The 21848-nt window shown below is 44.3% G+C and overlaps 8 protein-coding genes across 8 annotated transcripts; 5 read left to right on the plus strand and 3 right to left on the minus strand.

The window, feature by feature from the left end:
- Positions 1 to 3524: 3524 nt before the first annotated feature.
- Positions 3525 to 6632, plus strand: L199_006065 (uncharacterized protein; the record flags this gene model as incomplete). The annotated part of the gene is made up of 6 exons (XM_064891766.1): positions 3525 to 3602; positions 4633 to 5373; positions 5428 to 5507; positions 5561 to 5640; positions 5733 to 6462; positions 6533 to 6632. The coding sequence occupies 6 exons, from the start codon at positions 3525 to 3527 to the stop codon at positions 6630 to 6632; spliced, it is 1809 nt and encodes a 602-aa protein (XP_064747838.1).
- A 587-nt stretch (positions 6633 to 7219) lies between these two features.
- L199_006066 (uncharacterized protein) lies at positions 7220 to 9441 on the minus strand (the record flags this gene model as incomplete). Its single annotated transcript, XM_064891767.1, has 9 exons — positions 7220 to 7336; positions 7413 to 7451; positions 7521 to 7659; positions 7727 to 7752; positions 7815 to 7888; positions 7969 to 8209; positions 8333 to 8548; positions 8643 to 8860; positions 9003 to 9441. 9 exons carry the CDS (start codon positions 9439 to 9441, stop codon positions 7220 to 7222), a joined length of 1509 nt encoding a protein of 502 aa, XP_064747839.1.
- Positions 9442 to 9847: 406 nt separating this feature from the next.
- On the minus strand, positions 9848 to 10532 carry L199_006067 (uncharacterized protein; the record flags this gene model as incomplete). The annotated part of the gene is made up of 3 exons (XM_064891768.1): positions 9848 to 10023; positions 10171 to 10246; positions 10311 to 10532. 3 exons carry the CDS (start codon positions 10530 to 10532, stop codon positions 9848 to 9850), a joined length of 474 nt encoding a protein of 157 aa, XP_064747840.1.
- Positions 10533 to 10858: 326 nt separating this feature from the next.
- On the plus strand, positions 10859 to 11658 carry L199_006068 (uncharacterized protein; the record flags this gene model as incomplete). The annotated part of the gene is made up of 3 exons (XM_064891769.1): positions 10859 to 11218; positions 11348 to 11495; positions 11573 to 11658. 3 exons carry the CDS (start codon positions 10859 to 10861, stop codon positions 11656 to 11658), a joined length of 594 nt encoding a protein of 197 aa, XP_064747841.1.
- A 235-nt stretch (positions 11659 to 11893) lies between these two features.
- On the minus strand, positions 11894 to 13061 carry L199_006069 (uncharacterized protein; the record flags this gene model as incomplete). The annotated part of the gene is made up of 3 exons (XM_064891770.1): positions 11894 to 12210; positions 12313 to 12610; positions 12822 to 13061. The coding sequence occupies 3 exons, from the start codon at positions 13059 to 13061 to the stop codon at positions 11894 to 11896; spliced, it is 855 nt and encodes a 284-aa protein (XP_064747842.1).
- Positions 13062 to 13344: 283 nt separating this feature from the next.
- Positions 13345 to 14789, plus strand: L199_006070 (uncharacterized protein; the record flags this gene model as incomplete). Its single annotated transcript, XM_064891771.1, has 7 exons — positions 13345 to 13554; positions 13631 to 13688; positions 13833 to 14061; positions 14187 to 14348; positions 14447 to 14478; positions 14581 to 14603; positions 14721 to 14789. The coding sequence occupies 7 exons, from the start codon at positions 13345 to 13347 to the stop codon at positions 14787 to 14789; spliced, it is 783 nt and encodes a 260-aa protein (XP_064747843.1).
- A 2799-nt stretch (positions 14790 to 17588) lies between these two features.
- L199_006071 (uncharacterized protein) lies at positions 17589 to 19391 on the plus strand (the record flags this gene model as incomplete). The annotated part of the gene is made up of 3 exons (XM_064891772.1): positions 17589 to 17687; positions 18174 to 18576; positions 18655 to 19391. 3 exons carry the CDS (start codon positions 17589 to 17591, stop codon positions 19389 to 19391), a joined length of 1239 nt encoding a protein of 412 aa, XP_064747844.1.
- A 456-nt stretch (positions 19392 to 19847) lies between these two features.
- L199_006072 (uncharacterized protein) lies at positions 19848 to 21364 on the plus strand (the record flags this gene model as incomplete). The annotated part of the gene is made up of 4 exons (XM_064891773.1): positions 19848 to 20300; positions 20385 to 20536; positions 20600 to 20683; positions 20767 to 21364. The coding sequence occupies 4 exons, from the start codon at positions 19848 to 19850 to the stop codon at positions 21362 to 21364; spliced, it is 1287 nt and encodes a 428-aa protein (XP_064747845.1).
- Positions 21365 to 21848: the final 484 nt, after the last annotated feature.

Raw genomic sequence — 21848 nt, forward strand, 5'->3', positions numbered from 1 at the left:
AAAGGAGTGGTGAGTTTGGAATGCAATATCGTTGAACGTTGACGTCTGCACGTAAGGAAATTAACGAGAAAGAGAGGTAACATACCATCGTACCCATCAAATTACAATAGTACATCTCTGTATTTGCTTTTCAGCATCTTCAGAAAGTTCTCTCTTAAAAATATATCTATGGGATTAGATCCACTTTATGAGAAATCATTGTGGTCTTTGAGTGTAAATCTCGACCTATTGATGTCTTGCACTACGAATATACCCCGTATTTCCCACAACGGTTTTCTTCTTGTGCTATTCACATAGACAAGAAGGTGAGTCCCTCTCAATGAACCACCTTGTTTAGTCGATTGACTGAGGTATGAGCGTCATCTGGGTATAGATAAAATACATGTACTCCATAAAATCGGATGATCCGTCAAGTAAGTACGTACTCTCCATGGTGCTATGGTCAGTACGATACGTCAACCCCCATTTATTCCCTCTTTCCCAAACCCCCCTTTTTCACTACGATTTGCCACAGCCTCCTTCTGCCTCAAGCACCAAGCCTGGTCATCTTCATTCCCCCACTCTTGTTTGAGCGAATTAAATCTCACATCCTTCAAACACAGACACGACCTCATCAAGGGCCAAATTGATGGTGATGGTTGCCTTGTCCACGACTCGACCTGACCTGACCTGACCTGACCTGATCAGACGATCTGAGCGTCTATCGTGATCACGAGTGTATCCTCATGATTGTGCTGTTGATTAATTGAATCTACGCTTTGATCTTCTTGAACTTTTTCATTACAGTAGTTGTGTGTTTTGTAGAAGGGAATAAGATCATCGTACCTTTCTCATAAATCGTATGACATAAATCGTATGACGTTGAGCAACCAGCCCAGCCCCAGCCCCAGCTGACTGTTCGGATAATAAAGCCGATGGATGCGCTTTACAGAGAATGAGATACCTGGAATAGCTACGTATTCGCTGTTGGAATGAGGATACGGATACCTTCGTGGATTTCGCAAGACAACGGTCAGGATGTTGATTTCATTCACGATATCATTCCATATACGACCAGATCTATACCAGCCATCTATCCATCATCTCATCTTCGATGTTCTGCCGGAAAAATTCAACTATTCTTGATTCTTGATTACGTTTACGAGATTTCGTTCGTCTTTAGACATTTTAACGGCATTTGAGATTGTTGAATGAGCTCATGAGACATGATCGAGAAAAGTACAACTCCGACGCTGACACCGGTCAACTTGCTGACCATGGAGTAGCATCGAAAGAAAGATACCGATGTGAGCGGATAGAAATGTGAGACAGGTTTACAATTTGATGTATCAGATGATTCAGTGATCTAGCGAGACTTGACGAGCGTGGAGTTACTAGTACATGATCAGATCAGCAGATACCAACAGGATAAGTCAGTGACTTTGCTTTGAGCTCTGAAAGATACATGAGGAATGTCTATCGGATGCAGAATGACAAGACGGACTATACAAAAACTCTATTGCCGTGCCTCTTGTAGATACAAGAAACCTTGCTCATACAGTCCTAATCTTTTCAGTCATGTCTCATCTGGTAAAACGGACTGTAAGATCATACTGTACAGACTATGAGATACGGTCCCTCGGAATTCCAGAGCTTGCAGAAACATGGTTTGGTTTGGTTTGGTTTGGGTCCTGATCAACAGGTTCAGGGGACGAGAGCAAGAGCAAGAGTGAACCAACCGAGAACTACCTCTTTTGGTCTATCCCACGGGTCGATGAGTTCGACACGAGAGAGAAATCGATCGTGCCTGTTTTTCCTACTGGACCGGGGAGGATGACATACGACATCCTCTCCCCATGCAAGGGTGTCCATTCAGTCTAGACATTCTCTCCTTTTGATACCCCATTCAGTCATGTCATGCCATTTCTGGCCTGCACTGTCCTCTCCTTTTGGTTCCCGTAGAAGCATCAATACCTACTACTGATAAACTAGCCGATGAGCTATTCGAACTTGATTCAGAGGTTAATATCATTCCCCTCTCTTTGCTCTACTCCACCTTCCTTGCCCTCTCCATAGTTCAAACAAAAAGCCTCTGTCGATCCGCTGGTGTTACACCCCCTTAAAAACCCATTCTAACCCGATTCCGCACCTTACACCAGTCCATCATTCCTATCGCTTTGTCATCCGCTTCAACCGGAATTCGTTATTTTCCCTTTCGTTCCTGACAACTTTGCCGTACAAACGTCTGAATAAAGTTTGGGATTTTGTATAAACCGAATTTGCTCTTCAGATCCTAGGGGCTCAACAAGAGGGGTCTTACAGCATATACAGTAAACACGCGTACGGTACAACTATACAACGATACAACGACAAGACGGCATCACCGGCAGGGAAGGCTTCGACTGGAGGGACAACCTACAGACAAAACATCATAAATCGTTCCTCTGAGACTCACTTATCGAGTAAGACCCAATTAATCCGAAAAGTTTAGTGTCAACTCAACTCAACTGGTCGGTGTCTCTGCACCTGCAGTCAGGTCTTAGTTCACAGCTGGATTTTCCCTCTTTCAATACGATCCCAATCCATTCCAGGGTCAGGGACGCGCTCGATAATCCTTTTCCCTATATTCTCAGTCAGAGAGAGAAGAAGAACAAGAGAAACCTCGAATCAATTTTCCTCCTTCAAGATTACATTATCAATTTTATCGTTGATCCTCTGTACCCTTTGCCCTTCCCCCGCTGGTCCCCTCCGTCAGCGGCTCATCGTTCCCAATTCCAATAACATCCTGTCCTGTAACTGAACAAACCATACCAAAACCATATTCGACAGTAAATCAAACACAAAGTGAAAAACCCCCATCAACTATCATCGTCTCGGTAATCCCAGAATATCCATCTTACAATAAGAATCACACTTTTTCCACCTCGTCGCACTTGGTACAACAACATTCCTTCTCACTACTATAGAACTATAGACTTGCAATAGAGCGCTCCTCTCACATCTTCGCGTCGCTTGGTCATCAACGTTCATATCGCCAAACTCATCAGTTGAAGATTGTCATCCCCTGGTTCCTGTAGGATTTCTAGCACGGATACAAAACCGGATCAATCATCTCGTTCTGTGTGTTCATCAAGCTCAGAACCGCACGAGCCTTCTTGTTCTCATCATTGCAGCTAGCTACAGAGTGTCTTTGTGTATAGCAGCTTTCGGTCTTAGCATAAATTCAGGACACCATCCACTCCACTGTTTTAGACTTTCTCCTAAAGGACTGTGTATCACTCTGATTGGAGATTCTTTAGCCCTTTGATACGTTTGATGGACATAGAGGACTACTTTCATCGGTCGTTAATCAAAAATTAGCCGTTTGGATCATACGTGAGTTGATGTAATGATCATACGTCCACCATCTATATATTAACTGCTATCATCGCTATAATTGTTTTTTATGAGCTGCTTTCTGACTTTCGTTCGCATTTCTTCCAAATAGACGAAATCTGTACTACCGCCACCTCCCAACGAGCACCAACAATTCCTGAATAGAAGAAATGAACGAAGGTCATTATCAACCTCAAGGTAACGGTTACGATGGTAGGGGCGCTGAGGGAAGAGACAGGAGAGAACAAGTAAGTCTCTCCCCACTCCTCATCATCGACCACGCCGTTTTTCTTCATTTTGAGTTTGGGCTCGTTCGGAATTTTCATTATCATCTCAATCCAATTACTTCTTCTCATTTTTCCCGATCATCGTCGTGACCATAAAGGTTCAAATGGGGAACCGATTTTGGATTCTCGAGATTGCTGTTCGGCCGGGTCTTATGTCAACAACATCATGTCCGTTCGAACGAGTAAAGGACATTGATGAGATGGAGATGGAGATGATGAGATTACCTGCTTTGACCTTCCATCATCCCATTTTAGTTTCCTTCCTTGTGTTTTTGATGGTAATCTTCACAATCAAACACAATTGAGGGACGGTCTTTTCATTATGATGGAGCTAGCTGTGCGGATCAAAGGTTTCTTGTGTGTATCCGACAGTGCGCGGAGAGAAAGTAGAGAGGGGAGAGAGAGAGGAACGGTTGTTGTGTTTGGTTTAGCACACCACCATCACCATGACCTTTCTGGGTGGGGGAAAAGGAGCAAAGGCATCTTGGGATCAAGATCGATCAAAGGTCGACGATCGAAAGAATTCGAATGTTACAGGATTTTCTTCTGTCTCGTCCCTTGGTCCGATACTCCTTCCCTTCATCTCTTACTATCTTTTCGCTCGATTCACCTGCCAAGGTACCCCTTTGATGCCTCTCTGTTATTCCTTTCCATGACACGGACCGTCCTATCTCCCTGTGATTCCCCCCACTCTTGACATGATAATTTACAGTACGATATCACGTCGTTACACTGTCTACAGTCTCTAGCTTCTATCATCAGTCATCAAGGGTCGGGTGGAGCGTTCACGGATCTAGCATCATCTAAACATATAAAGATGACACGATCGTCGCTTCCCAAATTGATTTTGATTTATTGTTTTATGTTTTCTCTTCATCGGTTGCCACAATCATCGTCACCCATCTTGGTTACTGCTTTGACCCTCAACCTGTACCATATAAACAGAGAACCATTGACTTACGATTAATCCCCCCTGCCATCTGTTTTTTAGTATCAGCAACAAACTTACCAACAGCCACCTCCTCAATCACCACCTACTTCAGCATCGCCCTTTGCTTTTGCTCCGCCACCACTCTCGTCTATCCCCGCATCTGGAACTTCACGACCGGTCTTATCGACTTATCACTCTGAACCAGCTGGTATCAATCAGCAATATCCATATTATCAGCAAACGCATAAGATCGCTGGGCCTACTTATCCTGCATACGCAACTAGCGCACCAATGGCTTATAGAACATATTCAGGAGAGACGGAGAGACAATCTCCGATCCAACCTCCACTGACGCGCACACCCAGCTTGTCAGTCGTACCGACGAGCTCAGTCCCCTCTCAATCAAGTCCCATCACTGCTAGCTCTTACTCTCCTTATGCTCACACTCGCCAAATACCTACCACACAGTATGGTACTCCCGCAAGTCAAGCACAGTCCTCACCACGAGCGGGTGTCTACCCATCGAGCTATTACACCACACCTTACTCTCAACCTTCTTCTGCCGATATGCCAAGATCTCTATCTTACCCTTCAAACTATTCTGCACCTTATCCTACCTACCTATCATCGGTGTCTGCTCCTCCTACCCTACAACAGCCTCCTCTCCTACGACACAATACCATGGCTGCACCCACGATGGGCATGGATATGAGACAGAATCCAAATCTCGGTTACTCCTTCGCCAACAGACTACCGTTGGTAGACAGGCCTTTCAAATGTGATGAATGTGTACAGAGCTTTGTGGGTTACTCATTGATACCAGTGCATTGCGGTAACTGACACGCTTTCATATAGAACCGTAATCACGATCTAAAACGACACAAGCGAATCCATCTTGATGTAAAGCCATTTGGATGTGACAAGTGTGGTAAAACGTGAGTCCACATTCAATAGAATCTGGCACTACAATGATTGACAATACGTATAGCTTCTCTCGTAAGGATGCCTTACGAAGACATTGGTTGGTGAAGGGATGTCGAGGTGAAGAAGGTGCTACAGCTCCCATAAGTATGTTTGTTTCGTATTGTCATCTTGCAGATCGTTCCTCGTCACTAACCGATAATTTTCTGATTCTGCGCCCCTCCCTTTGGTCTTATCAGCTCCTATGTATCCTATCAACTCACAACCACCCGCACTATCTCCACCTACGCCCGAGCACCCTACCATCTCGCCAACGGATCATGTAACAAGTGTTGTCACTCTACCCGCAACTTCATCGTTCTCCCATCCCTCGGCACCACCCAACCTATCGAGCTTACCTCCGCGAGACTCGTCTGAATCGTCTCAGATCATCGTAACCCCCGATGAGATCGGACAGCAACAACAACAGCAGATGTCAAGGGTAGTCAGTGATATGGGTGTACCCCAATCTCTGGCTGAACCACTAGTCATCGATACATCTCTAGGAAGGACCAACAGTTCGATGGGTGAGACATCCGATGGATACTTTGAAGGTGTCGTGGGGTTGAAACAAGATGGTACCGCCATGTTAGATAATTCTTCTGGTAATTCCTCTCCATTCACCAGATTCCCTAGTTCACCTTCCAACTCTACGCATCATCATCCATACCGAAGACCTTCGGCGATGCCTTCTCCAGGACAAAGGACCAATCAATCTCCTACGGTAGCTATCCCAGTCGGTGGTAGGACTTTCGCACCCGGAAGTCTAGGAGCGGATGGTAAACCAGTATTCGCTATGTCTTTTACGCCCAGTGGTCAGTCTTACAGCCTTCAACAGACCGATGGACTCCTGGCACCACCACTTGAGACCGGCGCCAAGATGGAGAAAACACTAAGTGCTGATGCTATGCCTGAATCATGGCAGAGATGGTAAGTGAAATCACATGAAACAAATAGTCGGTATTGATGGCTGACATTATGAAATAATATTTATATATAGGCACCGTCCATCTTTCCCATTCCCTGCTCCTCCAGGTGTAGGATACACTTATGATCCTTCTAGTCCTATTGACGTAGGAGCTCAAGGTTTCAGTCAATAAAATCATTCATCTATCTTTCTACCGTTTCCCATCTCATCACTATCTATTTGTCATTCCTGTTCCCATTTCTATAAAAAGTGTTTATCATATACCTGAGCATGAACAGAGCTTCAAATTATTCTATAATACGTTTTTAGTAGTAGTCTATATTCCTTTTCTGTTTTTCATATCTCGACAAAGGGACTTTTTGGGCATTTTTCTCTATTTTATGTTCTTTCTTCTCTGTTCAGGATGTAGGCTGTTGCTTTCGTCCTTGTCGCTCTACCATTACGGTCTGGATTATCTTTGTTAGATTAGTTTCGTTTCGTTGATTATTGGTCATGTCGTCTGAATGCATAAGTGCCAAATGTCGCTTGACCTACCTCCAATAACCCCCATAGCCTGACGTCTTTGAGTGAACATCTTCTAATCATGCATTACGAAGTGTATTGCGGAAATTATTATTCAATTGTAACTGGTTGTAATTGTAAAAAAAACGATTCTTTATGATAATTGCTCCTTCTTACCCCGAACCACTCTTCCCTCTATAGTAGGTAGATAACACTACTGCTCACATTCACATTCACTTTAACCTAATAATATGAAAATTATGACCTATGAACAGATAAATTCTCAGATCTCATCATACCTTTCCCCCCAATCATCCACACTTCCGATGCTCTAACCCAGATCGACCTATCATCACAGATTGAATGCGATGCGTACTGAGGCTTTGGTTTAGTACTACGTTGATTCAGAATAATTAGCTAGGTAATTAGATTTGATATAAAGTCGACTTACGATATAAGGGATAATCTTGTAAGGTACTTTCTCGCAGTACTATACATACAAATCACATCCCATTAGCTGCTACTTTCCTTCTAATTCTATAGACTGAACCCAACCCACCTTGTCCCAATCTTTCCCGTATTTGTGTCTACAAGCTTCATCATCTCTGATTTGTCGATGGACAAGGAGGATCACAAAGTAGACGATGTAGTAATATGTCAATGGCGTGGAGAATCCTGTAGGAAGACACCATCCTAGACTACAACATCGATCCAAAACGGGTGTCAGCGTTGTACAGCGTGGTTCTGCTAGTGACCTATCCTCACGCCATGAGCCAGTCACCAAAGTAATTCTAAGAGAGTTGATGAATATTGTCAGCTAACATATTTCAACGAAGAAGAAGAGTTAGCTTACAGGATGCCTTGATCTACCCCACCAACCCGACGTTAACAGCTTAGTCCCACGCTCAGTAGTCATATATTCGAGGTCTACCCAGGTCCGACCAAACTTTGATCAGCGCATGCTCTGGACCAAAGTTTATGGTGTATGTCATCACACGTTCACTTACTCTTGGGGTTCTTTCCAGCTCTGAAATTCCCTTTTTCATTATTCGCCTGTCTAAAGATATAGTTTCCGACAAGAGTGATGGCTACTACTATGGAAGTGTAGATAGGACCCATATGAACGGGATTGAAAGCAAGGAAACGAGCTTGTAGACCATAAGTGAATGGGACCCAGGTGAGGTCACCCATCGAGAGCATGAAGCCGAATCCATCGGTTGTTATGTCCATTTGGTTCAGGATCGTGTGCTGAAGAAGGTATTCAAAGGATCAGCGTCTCATTCGATGCACTTCTATGGTATATGAGAAGGGAAAATGAAGGTTTTTCTGTGTGGATATCAGTGAAAAGTAGAGGAAGATTCCCGCACTCACTTCTTGGATCAAACAATCTACGGTATACCAACCCTCAAAGATCAACACGACCCACATAGAGTCTGTGATCGTACCGAGACGGAGATACTGCTCACACCCGCAGGAGATATTGAGCAATAACCAGAGGATCATACCTGGTCGAACCTCGTTGAAAGTCTTGATATCGAAGGAGGGGAACAAGGGAGGATGGGGGTTGAGTGGTCTTCCCATGAAGAACTACGCGATATTTGAGATAGGATAAGCAATGTGCTTTCCCAAGGTGGAAACAGATGAGATATATCTGGGGAAAGAGGAAGGAAGGTATACTCACATCGTAAATGAAGTTACCAGAATTACCACCCAAAGCTAACAATTCACCGTTATAATAACTATATCCATATACCCACAAAGCCTGGAAAGTAGCCATAGCCAAACTTGAAGATACCAATGGGACCCAGTGATCGTATAACCAGGTGAAGAGCTCGATACCACCTGGGTTAAGGAGAATACCAACGGAGAGACCGAGAGTGAGGATGAGGGTGTATAGGCCTGACCACATTGACACAAAATCAGCATAAGATCGATCAACGAGGTCATGCCATTGGACCCGACGAGTAAAGTAGTGAGCATGAGCAGAAAGATCAAAGTAAAAGCACAAATATAGTCTGTTAGACGGTACTATCCAACTCACCATTCATCTTATAATTCTTCCTCGTCCCATCCCTCAACAAATTCCCTTTGATTACATCTCCAGGTAAAACCTTCCAGCACACGATGCAGTAAGCATACCATCCTAGATATACTGCGAAAGCCTTCCATTCCCATAGATACCCCGCGGAAGAAGGGAAGTTGCCTACGAGGCTCCAAGCGTATTTCCAACCTGATACCGTGGCGGGCGTACATCCCACAGCATCATTACAAGTGTAGAAGAATATGTAGGTGAACAGCGGTGCGAGGAGGGTGATGCCGAAAGTACCGATTGGACCGAAGAATTCCTCCGGTTTAGATCGGGGGTTGAGTTCGTCGTATGTTAATGGAATGGGATGGGCAGGAAGAGTAAGATGGGTGGTGGCTGTTATGACTGTTGTGGTTGTCCCTTCCTCCCCTGTGGACGGTTGTGAGTCTGGCATGTTGTGTTTGTATGTGTATTATATAGTGGAATATAGGTGTAAGTTGTGAAGTCAGGAGAGAGAAAGGGAATGAGAAAATCAAGTTGTCTGTTAATGATCAGATGATGATGGAGGAGGGTGAATAAAGTTTACTGGTCTTACGGTTTTGGCGCGTCCTGTCATCATCATCATCATCATCGAGCGAATGGTCAGTCAGTTTTTTATTATGGTACGATAATTCATATAGTAGTGATATGATACGATACAACACATGAATGTTGACATTGCAAATCAACATGATCATGGCTCGCTTAGGATTTCATGCCAAGGGATCAGTGGTCAGTCGAGAAAACAAGAAGACAAGATGGTATACATGCATGGTATCGTATGATGATTGAGGAATCGCATCGCAAGTCTCATTCACCTATCATATTCCACTAGTCTTCTCAGCCTCCAGTACTTCACTCAGCCAGCTACCTAGCTTCTTCTCCATCACAAGTAACAGTTTACTAGCGTATGGATCTAGATTGGGTCCGCTCTGGGATGTCATCGTTGACGGTAAAGATAGAGAGAGGTGTATCTGATTATTTGGGAATTTACGAGCTGCAATTAGGCAGATGTATATCAGTATGTGATCGACCATAGCACATGAGAAAGACGCAGTCAAGTCAGATTGGGTTCAGGCGACCAAATAGGTATATATCCCTTGACAGACTGCTATTGAGATAATTCAAGTTCAGATAAACTTACCCAACCGCTGGGACATGCCCAAAGCATGATCATTCGCTGTAGCTCTATACACCGATGTAGAAGTAACGGGTATGTTCTATTATAGAGTACCATCAAAGGTCAGCTTGCCCATATGGATGTCACTTGCGATGATAGCTCACCCCTCTAGACGGCATAGCGACAGCCCAATCATTTGCCAAGTTCTTCTCCGACACGATCACACCCCCATCTCCCTTTGTGTTTGAGTCGGATGGTGTTCCGGTCCCTACCCATATCATCAATGTGTCAACCAGTCTAGTGAGGTGGAACACGAATGAAGGTGAGTTGGGTATAGGGGAGGGAAGGGTTGAATGATATGTTTTTATGGTTGGTTCGAGAGACATCGTTTTGGCTTGTTCCTCGGGAACTATTTAGCAATTTGTATGAGCTGAATCTTTTGGCTTCTGTTCAATATGACTATCTGTTTCGATGTCGTTCTGTGGGTTGCTATGTGTGACTGTGAACACAGAGAATGATACTCTCGCGGAGTGGGTAGGAAGAACAACAAAGCGGTTCAACCTCCACTTAACTTGTCTGCACGTCACTCATGCTATTGCATCGACCATCCTCGTCCTGTTCTTTAACTCATCTGCCTGACTATCCATCATCCACTTTTTCTTCAACTCCCTGACTACTGATACATAAGCCCTTCGTACTGCAGCTCACGAATATGGCCGAGCTCACCCCACCTTCATCACACAACTCAACTCCCGTCCGCCCACCAGCCGACGAGCTCCCACCTCCATCGCCTACAGCCGGACTCGGTACCAGATCCCACCATCCACTGATGAAGAGCACATCGATGGACGTGGACGATCACCTGTCCGATACTGACTCTTCGGGTAGCACTGGAGAGATAGTGCAGGGTGAAGATGGAGAGGACGAGTTGGAAGCACGGGAAGAAGGGGATGAAATTATGGGTTCTTCCTCTGGTGAAGATGAACTTGAACCAGGACAAGTACCTTTGAGTGAAGAAGGTGGAAAAGGGAAGGGTAAGGAGACTAGAGAAGGGGGAATGAGACGAGGAAAAGTGAGTCAACGCATCTCGTCTTTTCTCATCACACTAGTATAATCTGAGGATTGTCGAGTATGCAGTGATATTAGATGATCTGGCGCTGGACCGAGTACGGAGCTGATGGATGTTTTTCCATATTTCTAGTTGAGGAACAAACGTTCCAGGAAACAACAACCTCGATCTACAGCTCAAGGATCACTCATGACTTCATCCAAACTGTCTCGAGGAGGAGGAGGAGGAAAGAAAGATGGGGATTTGTGGGAGAGTGAGATTGTCGATAGATGGAATATTGGTGAGGCGCATCCCATACACCAATATAACACATCGCCAAGAATATCACAATATTGATTATATTCATCTCACACGTAGAAATCGGTGATGTCTGCTCTGATGACATCGTGGCTACTTCATCGAATCCTATCGTCTCTAGTCAAAGTCAACTCATCCCTGCTTGAGGTACGAAGGGTGCCTGCAAGAGATAGTGATCACGTCCGCGAACACTCTAGTTCCGGACCTATTCACCTAAACCAAGAATCTTTACTACCTTTTGTATATATAGATATTAATCTATATCAGTGTTCACTGATCATCCGTACTCAAGAGAAATCTTCCAACTTGTATCATATTTACGTTCCCCTCATCAATCGAGGTCGTTATGAGTAATGCATCATGTATGTAAATCGTATCACACTAAATACCAACCTTACTCCGTATTTTACCAAACCAACTTTTACCTTCATCATCATCTATCGGTATCTGATCAACAGGCATAGCTTCCCTCTGAGGATCTATGACCATCGACTTATCCCCTATAGTCTTATTGGACGTCGGTATCACTTCTTCCGTCGTTATAGCCACTGTCTCAGGCTGTGTTCTAGCGACTTTCAGTTCCTCCTCTTCTCTCATTTTACCTATATGCGCTTGAGCGACTTGCATCGTGGATGTTAATGCTCCAAGGAGTGTTCCCATTATTATGGATCGAATGAAGAGTGGACGGGGTAAGCGGTCTAACATTTCAGACATGAGTACATCCAACCTCACCAAATGTTCTCAGATGAAATAAAACCAGATGAGAATATTTCTGTGAAATTGCAATCAAGTAAACTCACATCCAACACCTACACCTAGCCCCATCAACCCCCCAGCGATACCCCCATCTTCCCACCCCACTCCACCCTTCCTCCAACTAGCTCTTTCTTTCTTCTCTCTATCCTCTAATAAACCCCTCCCTCCAGGTGTGGGATCCTGTACGCCCTTAGGTCCAAATATACTTTCTCGTATGTATCCTATACTTTCATCTAGCAACACGTAAGTTGCTGTTGCCCCTCCGAGGCCTAAGGCGTATTTAGATCCTGTTTTGGCGGCACCGAAAAATACTCGGTAATTACGGGTTTTCGTGTAGAAGTACTATGAGAGTCGTAAAGGTTAGCAAGCATGTATTTTGAGCGATTTACATTGTGTAGCGTAGAACAAACTAGGAGGATTCAAAACCCTTCTGATACAGTCTGAGGAGTGGACTGAACTATCGTTCTAAAATGCACAGGTGTGATATAGATTGATGATGTACTTTGGCTTCGCGTCTCGAAGTACTTGTCATATCTGGATATAAAATACTCACCCATCCCTGTACTGTTTTAGGTTGTCTATGGGCGTTCTCAGCTAAAAACCTCAATCTCGATCTATTACCTCCTCTGACTAGACCTATCGAGAGTCCTATCAACGCTGCTGTAGGTGGTAAGATCAAAAGAGAGGTAGGGACGGTAAGTGATATTCGAGTGGGAGTGGGTTGGACTGAGGTTTGAGAAGCGGAAGACGAGGAGGAGGAAGAGGAGGGCTCGGCCAAGTCAGATAGAGACATTATTTCGCGTGAGTTGATTGATCGCTGATGTGATTGCTCGGGACTTTTCTCAGCCTCTGGTAAATTATAGGTTGTAGATTGTATAACACACACTGAAATGGATTAGAATTACACAAATTCAACTTTCATCTTTCATCTTTCGATATGACCGTGCCTGGACTTTTCCACACTGCAGAATTCCTCCACCATACCTGTCCACTTAGAACTTGGAATCGATCGATCATCCTTCATCTCATCTCACTGCCATTTAGCTCACAAGCATACAGATAGATCCACAACGACCATGTCCTCAAGGAAAAGACCCTCATCCTCCCTTTCTCCCCCTCCATCGACAGCCAAAAAATCCAAGAAATCCACATCGAGGAACAAAGCCAAACCTCAGACTAGACATGAACCCACCGATGAATTCCAGCAAGTCTCTTTACCCTCTTTTGTAGATAATTGGAAAGTCGAAGGTATGGGATATGGAGGTGATGTCTATTATCAGCCGGAGGTGGGTTACGAGGGCTTATCCTATACAGCCCCTCCGATTGGTGGATTCATTGCTCATAAGGAACTTGAATGGATAGTTCATCAATCTCGAAGACGCTCAGAAATGGTATGATGATTTGCTTGAATTAGATACTTGTAAGTCCCTTATATCTTCTTCAGTCTAATTCCTTATATAAGTGTACAAAGCTAACATCCCGAACATCTTTCGAATCTAGGGTGTGAGTCACTCAATTATTCCATTCTGCACAAAAGGAGACAGCTGCTAAGCTCCACCTGTAGACCAACCGACATTGAAACTGTATGGTCGCACATTTCCCCAATCCCGGCAAATCGCAGCATATTCCACCACACCCAATTCAACCCTCTCATATTCCGGATCATCAATCACCATGCATCATCCCTTCCCTCCCATACTCGAGAAGATACGGGACAGGCTGGAGAGGGATTTAGGGGCGAGGTTCAATCATTGTATGTTGAATAGGTATGATGATGGGAATGTGTATATCGGGTGAGTCGGCATCTACCTTATAGGCGCAATACACTACATGGACCAATCAATGCGTCTGGACGGTGTAAAATGGGCAAGAGAAGGTCAAGCTGAGGTATATGTGGATGGGAACGATCGTACCCTAGCAAACATTCTGATAACCTGAATAACCTTGTCATTGCTTCTATCTCCTTGGGGGCGGAAAGGAAATTCATCATGACACCCAGACTGCCTAGTAAGAATAGTAAAAGTAGTATGACCAAAGAGGTAGAAGAGGGATTGCAAAATAGGAAGAAAATAAGTTGGATGTGAGTAAGAGCTTCGATTTACACCCTCTGATCACTAGGGATGTCGAAATCCGCGGGCATGAAATTACTGATGAAGATCCGTTGATTGTCGGCCGTAGTCTGGGTAATGGTAGTCTGGTCATAATGCAAGGTGAGTCGAGGCGAGGCTCCGACTCTCTTGGCAGGATTAAAAGTTCCGCAAGGTATGTGATCTGATCTTTCGGGCCATTATTATCATGCACAAAATCGACAGGAACAACCCAGGAATTCTGGAAGGTAAGTCAAATCTTCTTTTCTAATCCCCTCCAATTCCCCAATCCGAAATGTCCATCCTCTAACGGAAAGGCGATACCCCGGAGATATTCGATCTGATCTCTTTGTTGTCACTCATAGCATGAGATACCTAAAGAACCATCGGTCAGGAGAGGTAGGATAAGTCTAACTTTCAGACAACTCGTCTAGAATGGTCTCGTCATCTACCGACAATCGACAATTTTCCCGTCCACTTCTCCTCGATGAAGATCGATTCGTCATCAATCCCAATCTTAGATTTTCTTCAGCTGAGTGAAAAATCCCATTTTGCTTTATTTTACGATATTACTCTACTTCATTAAAGCAGAGCGGTATAGCCTAGCGGAGATCATCTCGTCTAAAAGATTCGACATATTATCCATAAGAATAAAAATACGAATAACTGTCCGACTTAGGCGAAATGATTGGATCCGATTAGATTGGATGGAGATAAAGTGTAGATCTCTCTCTTTTTCCTATTTCCTCCTTTAGATCTGAACCGTATTCACGCTTATGTCGATATTGGGAATCCGGACGGAACTTGTTTTTTTTTTGTTTTCCTTTATACCAGCTCGTAGATAAATACTGCACCGGATCATGTCTATTCCGTAATACTGCGATGGATCTTTTGGGTTTGATTTGTGAGCTCCTCTAGTGCTGATGCTGAAGATCTTGCTTATGTTTCGTCCGTGCACCACGGATTGGCGGCCTTACCTAGCGGGATTTGATGAAAAGGTAAAGAGAGTCGTACGTCGTACCAATAATGATAGATTCTTCCGTTCCGTAAGTTTTTATCTTCCAGGATTTAGATGGGGTGAAAATATGCCGGCGGTATTTGTCTATTTCATTAAAGTGGGGGTATTACAGTATGTTGATCCTTTGAATTCTGATGATGAGATCGACCCTTAGATTGCCACAAAGCACATGTGCAAGCTCGCTACTTGTCGTGTATGAATTGAACCTGCCATTCTCCTGCAAGTCGAATGAGAGTGGGGTAAGAGACTATACATACTCAAGCATTCAACGAATGATGGGGTCACCTACAACCTTCTTGCAGACATAGGACAAAGATATCGAACAAAATGTCCAAACGGGCCGGGACGATAATGTATTATGGGACCGTCCACAGCATCCTTGCCCCAATCCCGCGGGATACAATATACAGTACGAGCTGAAGTACGTAAGGTGTTTGCGGTAGTACGGTACGGTACGGTGTGGAATAACAATTTTAACTTCAAATTCGGAACTCCGAACTTTTGAGATCTCATGTACGTAAGTTTACTTACTACTGTGCTCCCCAGTTAGTCTTTCACATGTTCTATTCTGGTATTCGCACTCTCTTTTGAGTTTTTTTGGGTCTTCGGTCGAGTAACATGTTTATATCGTATCGTACGTACGAGAAGGATTTTGTTTTGAGATCTACCAATCGAATCCCAATTCAATCGGAATATTGTTCGTGTTCGTCGAATATTTGGGGGACCAATTGAGTGGGATGTGATGTTATGTAATGTCGCACTCTACCGCTTGTTCTTATTCTTATATTGATGTTTAGGTGACTGACTCGCTGAAGACGCACCCGTCCGGAATCCGGATAGAAAATTCATTTCGTCTTCAGTCAGCCTTCTATTCTTATATGTATATATATACTGGAGTATGAGTTGAGGAAATATAAGTGGTGTCGAAATTGAGTAAAAACTGGTGAGATCATTTTCCCAAAGCGACTACGTGTAGTCAACTAGATCTTCAACCCAACGATAACGAAAGATCCTTCGTTTCTTACTTGTTGTACTTGTAATCGTACTTTACATTTCTTCTACAGAACCAGTTCATCCCATTGCACTGCGATACCTCACACTCATTCATTCATTTCACCATCAAACTCGATTCAACTCAATCAGACCATTCAAGCATTCAAGCATTAAAGTTTTTTTTTTTCGGGTCTTAAGAGTAAATAAAGGACACTCGTAGGAGAAACGCCACACTTTACAGCGATCGACGCTCAACGCAAAACGCTCAACACACCTTTCATCCGGACTAGGTAAAAAAATGATTCTTCATTACAATGCAAATTCATCTACCAACAAGAAAAAGGATACATATCAAAACCCGAAACATTCCCGTCAGAGTAGTGTTTCTGAAGAACAGTTACCATCCTTGTCTTCCCATCATTCTGGTGAATGCAGTAGTAGCAGTAACAGCACCGTCGATCAGTTCAGGAATTTGGACGGGTATACCCGTCTTGGTTTTCCGGAAGAAGGAATCATTTATAGAGATACAATCGATCAGCTGAAAACTCAGGATCAAATAGCCGGTAAGTTCAATCTACAAGTACAGCATAATACTGAAATGGACTAAGCTTACTTGTACTTTGTATATGGTACAACAGATCACTCTCATTCCCCAGCCACAGTCCAACTTGATACTTGTTCTTCTTCTACTACTTCTTTAGATCATACTACTCGGTCGCAAACACCTTTTTCAACCTGTTCGATATCTTCTGATAATTCATTAGGATTGGTCTTTTTCGGTGAAAGTGGATACGATCGATACAACCATAGTCAGTGGTCTGAAGATTCCGATTCCGGCTCCTCTTGGTCAGATGATAGATACATAGATCTGGATATATATAGAAGTAGAGAAGAAAGCTCAGAAAATCACAGTTTACATTTACGCAGCCGCAACCGCATAGAAGATCCGTACTTCCGTAGTAGTGAAAAGTACGGGAACCGGTACTTCTACGATTACGGGACGATCGGGAATCAGAAACAAAGTCAAAAACCACAACCGCCTCAACAATCACAGCGTCAGCGTCATCGTCATCAACATTCGTATGATCACGAACAAGTCCAAGATCAAGAATCCTTGACTCGACAACCCATCAAATTACCTTCGATAAGACACTTGATCACTCGAGAAGAGCACGAGCAACGTAAGAGGAAGACCAGAAGGATAGCAAGGATATTCGATAGGATGAGCGTCGCTTTGGAACATAGGAGGAAGGAAGGTAGTGCGATAGGAAGTGGGTTAGTCCAGAAGGAGCAGGGAAAGGACGTCAGTATATGGTCAAAGGTGAGTTGGACTGTTCCTGAACGTCAGACGATGATCATGATGGTGGTCCGTGGTTTGAGCTTTGATCTCCTGTGTGTTCCCTTTTCCTTTGGTCATGTGTTGTGTGTTGTGTGCCTATGAGTGTCAGAGTGTACAGTTTGTGTTCTTGTGTGACACACGGACGTGGACTGGTGCTGTGGGAGGATGAGAGAAGTACTCCGCTCGGTCGACAGTTTTATCCTTTGTATCCATCGCAACCACTACCCTTCTTACCTCCTGCGAGAATACTCTGTATCCCCATCTCGATATCTTATACCCATCCACCTACCACTCTCTGCGCCTCCTGTGCGATCCTCTGGTGTTGTGTGTATCATACTCCTCTTGCGCCCTCCGGCCATTGTTCGCTAGGCATCACACATGATCAACGTCATCCTCATTTCTCATTCGCCTCTTGTCACTCTTATCAAGCATCTTGAACACTTACTGACTATATCTTACAACTGATAGGAATACAACATAATCAACGGAATGACTGCACCACCACCCCCTATCCCAGCTAGATCCCGTTTTCGAACCGTACCATCCGACACCAAAGCGCTCGCAGATTATTCCGAGTCCGTTCCAACTCAGTTTGAAATACCATCTCCTGTCTCAGGAACATCAACCGATATGAAAATAATCACACATCGACAATCATCTTTATCCTTATTCAAATTACCTGTGGATCCTCCCCCTCCTCCTCCCATCACACCCATTTCACCTACCTTTTCTTCATCTATCAAAGAATCCCCTTCGAACGACTCAACTTTCGGATTCAGTAAGAGAAAATCGTCGAATGCTGTTGAAAGGGATCCATTGAAGATTAGAGATGGATTACAAGCTAGGGAAAGTACTAGTGGTGTTTATACTCGTAAGTTTTGTGTTTGCCTTCTCCCATTCCTACAAAATAGCACCGTGATGTATCCTGATCAATCAATCCCAATGTTAGCGCCCACCTTTCCCGGAGCCCAAGGTCCTCGTCCTTCCCATTTCCCAACTCACGTCTACACCCCTACGAACTTCTCACTCTATCCTCAAGGTGACTCTCCAGCCTCACCATCCGGTTCATCCTCATCCTCCCAATCTGACTCTACTGCCCCACCCAAAACACCCTTATCACCCACAGGTAGATTATCTAAAGCCGTCTCGTCGAATATGCGAAGATTATCTAGTGGGATCGTATCATTGAAAGACAGGACTTATTACGGCACCACTGGAAGTACGATGCATCAACGAAGTGTAACCACCCCGATGTTGGAATGTGGAGAATACAATTATCAAGGGGGTATATCAAATGCTTATAACTCTCACGAAACCAATCTTGGAGGGACGGGAACTGGCCGTTCGAGAGAATCAAGTTCTAGTTGGGCATCATGGGCTGATATGATTGGTAATTCCAAACCAAGATTATCATCCACGTTATATCATACCGATACTAGTTACTTCCCTCCTGTCTCTTCTCCCATCAGTCAGAATGCGGGTTTGGGTATGGGAATGGACTCGAATGATACTGGTCACAAGATAGAGACAGTGGTTATCGAGTCTTCATCAGATCCAGTCAACTTTGTTGATGGCCCAGGACCTAGAGAACTTGGACCGGGAAGTGGAAGTTTAGCAGGTAAAGGAAAGAGGAAACCTGTTCCTAGATTAGGTGGGGGAGAGGAACGTCAGGTTCATGCGATGTAACATGTAAATACCAATTCTTACATCAATTGGTTTTTTTCCGCATATGAGTGTTAATTAGATGGTATATAATAGATCGCTCGAGTGAATTCATAAGGACAATATGATGTTGATATTTGATTTTAGTTTTACTTTGCATGTGGTTTTATACGTGTAGGAGGATCATGCATTAAGTGTAATCAGTATTCGAGTCTCTTTGACATTGTCCGAAATTATCATTATATGAATTGAGGCGAAGAAGGGAGGGTGAAGAAGAAACGATCTGACCTCTGACCTCCACCATCCGCATTCGCGTCGATGACGACCAGAGGATCCCGACTAATTAACGTGCACTTTCATCCACATTCCTCATTCTTCACTTCCCATTCCGCATCATTACCTGACTACTGTAGCTTAACCTGATCCACAAAGCCAACAGTCAAGAGATATTCAGTATAGATCAACACTATCACTGTCAACATGTCATCGTCAAACCCACTTGATCCCACCAACCTACTCAAGCTCATCCCTCAGCTACTACCCAGATCCACCTCATCTCCTCTACCCAATCCTACCGACTCAGTCGCAATCCTAGTACATGCTGTCCAAATAGCTCTCAGATTCAGGCTGGTCCAATCGTCTACGGCCACAACCAACAGTAGTACGAGTACTTCTGGTCCATCGACCTCTGCGAGTGCCGGAGAAGAAGCGGTATCAGGGGAGGACGTAGATGATGGTGCGTCGGAAACTACCACAGCAGTCGATGCCGAGGAGACCGATACTCCTCCTCAGGAAGGACTTTTGCAAGAAGGATGGAATGCAAGAGGTGAAGATAGTTATAGCTTCCAGTATAGGCATGAACAGTCTTCTTTAGTATTCAGGATAAGGATCGGGAGGATGGGTAATAGAGTCCAGGTCGATGCTATGGCCGAGGTGAGTAAGGTGTTCAATGAACGTCCTAATTTTGGTGTGTTCAATCACAGATAAGCTAATACGATGGGATTTGCATACTCACAGGATGGTCAACCCCATAACCTCTCGATAGTGCTTTCGGACCTCGTGGACACTTCGAGATTTCCCATACCAAGCTCGGCTACTTCTTCTTTCAGTATCGATTCTACAAGTGGTGATGAATTAGCTAAGAGATGGGGCTACAAGTCAATCACGAGGTACGTTCAACCACTTCATGATCTTGTCCCCGCAGAGCTAATGACCAAAAAAACGACGTGTAGCATCAAAGATTTCGTTGAGAGATATGAATCCGACGTTATAGCCAGATTAGTACCTGGACTACAAGTTCCAGGATACGAAGAATCGTAAGTCTTTCATCCGACAGTCTTTCTCACTGCACTTTACAAAGTCAATGTATCGCTGACGTACCAATTCTCCTTGCATCTAGACGTTCAACCGGATCTGATCCCCGAAATCCCCCGCCTTCAGGACAGTCTCACCAACCTCCTTCCGCTAGACCTCAACCGCCGACCAATCCTCTGATCGACCCCCTTCGTGATCCTCATCCCACCAACCCCGCTTCAGTAGGTAGAAGCGATCTCGACCCTCTAGCTTCATTCCAGCCTCCTGGGTCCTTCAATCCCAACAGAGACGGCGGAGGGATGTTGGTAGACTTCAATCATCCGCTCTTTGATAGACGTCGTCAAGGGTTGGATCCCGACTTCTCCGGTCCAGGTGGGTTTATCCAGCCTCCTGGAAGTCGATGGGATCCCGTCGGACCTTCTTCATCAGGGGGTAATGGTAGGTTCCCAGGACCTGGTGGGAACCCCTTAGGAGGTGTGGGTGTAGGGGATGATAGATGGGGAGACGAACTTCCTCCTCCCGGTGAGTTTGGGCCGGACCTAGGTAGGTTTGGCGGACAGGGAGATAGAAGAGGAGGGCCAGGAGGGCTCGGTGGACTTGGTGGACTGGGAGGTGGAAGAGGTGGCGGTGGTGGGTTTGGAGGAGGGGGTGGTTTTGGTGGAGGAGGAGGCATGTTCATGTGATTTTGATCATGGTGTTGAAGGAATCAATGGTACAGTTATGAGAGTTTTATTCGAAGTCAGTGAAGAGAAGAATCCGTTAATTGTGTAATGTGAAGGAAAATTTCCAACCTATACCTGAAGGATGGACTACGTTTATCTATAGTGAGTATACACTTTTTCTTGGTTCTACAGTATGTCGTCTCCAATCGTCAATGCGATCGGCTTACTTGACGATGTTCTGGTGAATAGTTGTCAGTGGTAAAATTCAGATTGGCGAGGAAAAGAGAGGTAACATAAGCACTTTGAAAACCGATAAAGCATGCTCTACAGACTTGACTGAACATTGCTTTGATGACTTTGTGAGAGACCGTATGGTAATTGTTGATATGTATACTATATTTGTGTAACTCAAATCCTAGCTCAGATCGCGATAGACTCGTTGTTGTGTAGATATAATGTAACATTGCATGTTGGAGTATCAACAAAAACTATAGAAGCGTAAATG

This window comes from Kwoniella botswanensis, chromosome 1, assembly GCF_036426115.1.
Source record: "Kwoniella botswanensis chromosome 1, complete sequence".
Taxonomy (NCBI): domain Eukaryota; kingdom Fungi; phylum Basidiomycota; class Tremellomycetes; order Tremellales; family Cryptococcaceae; genus Kwoniella; species Kwoniella botswanensis.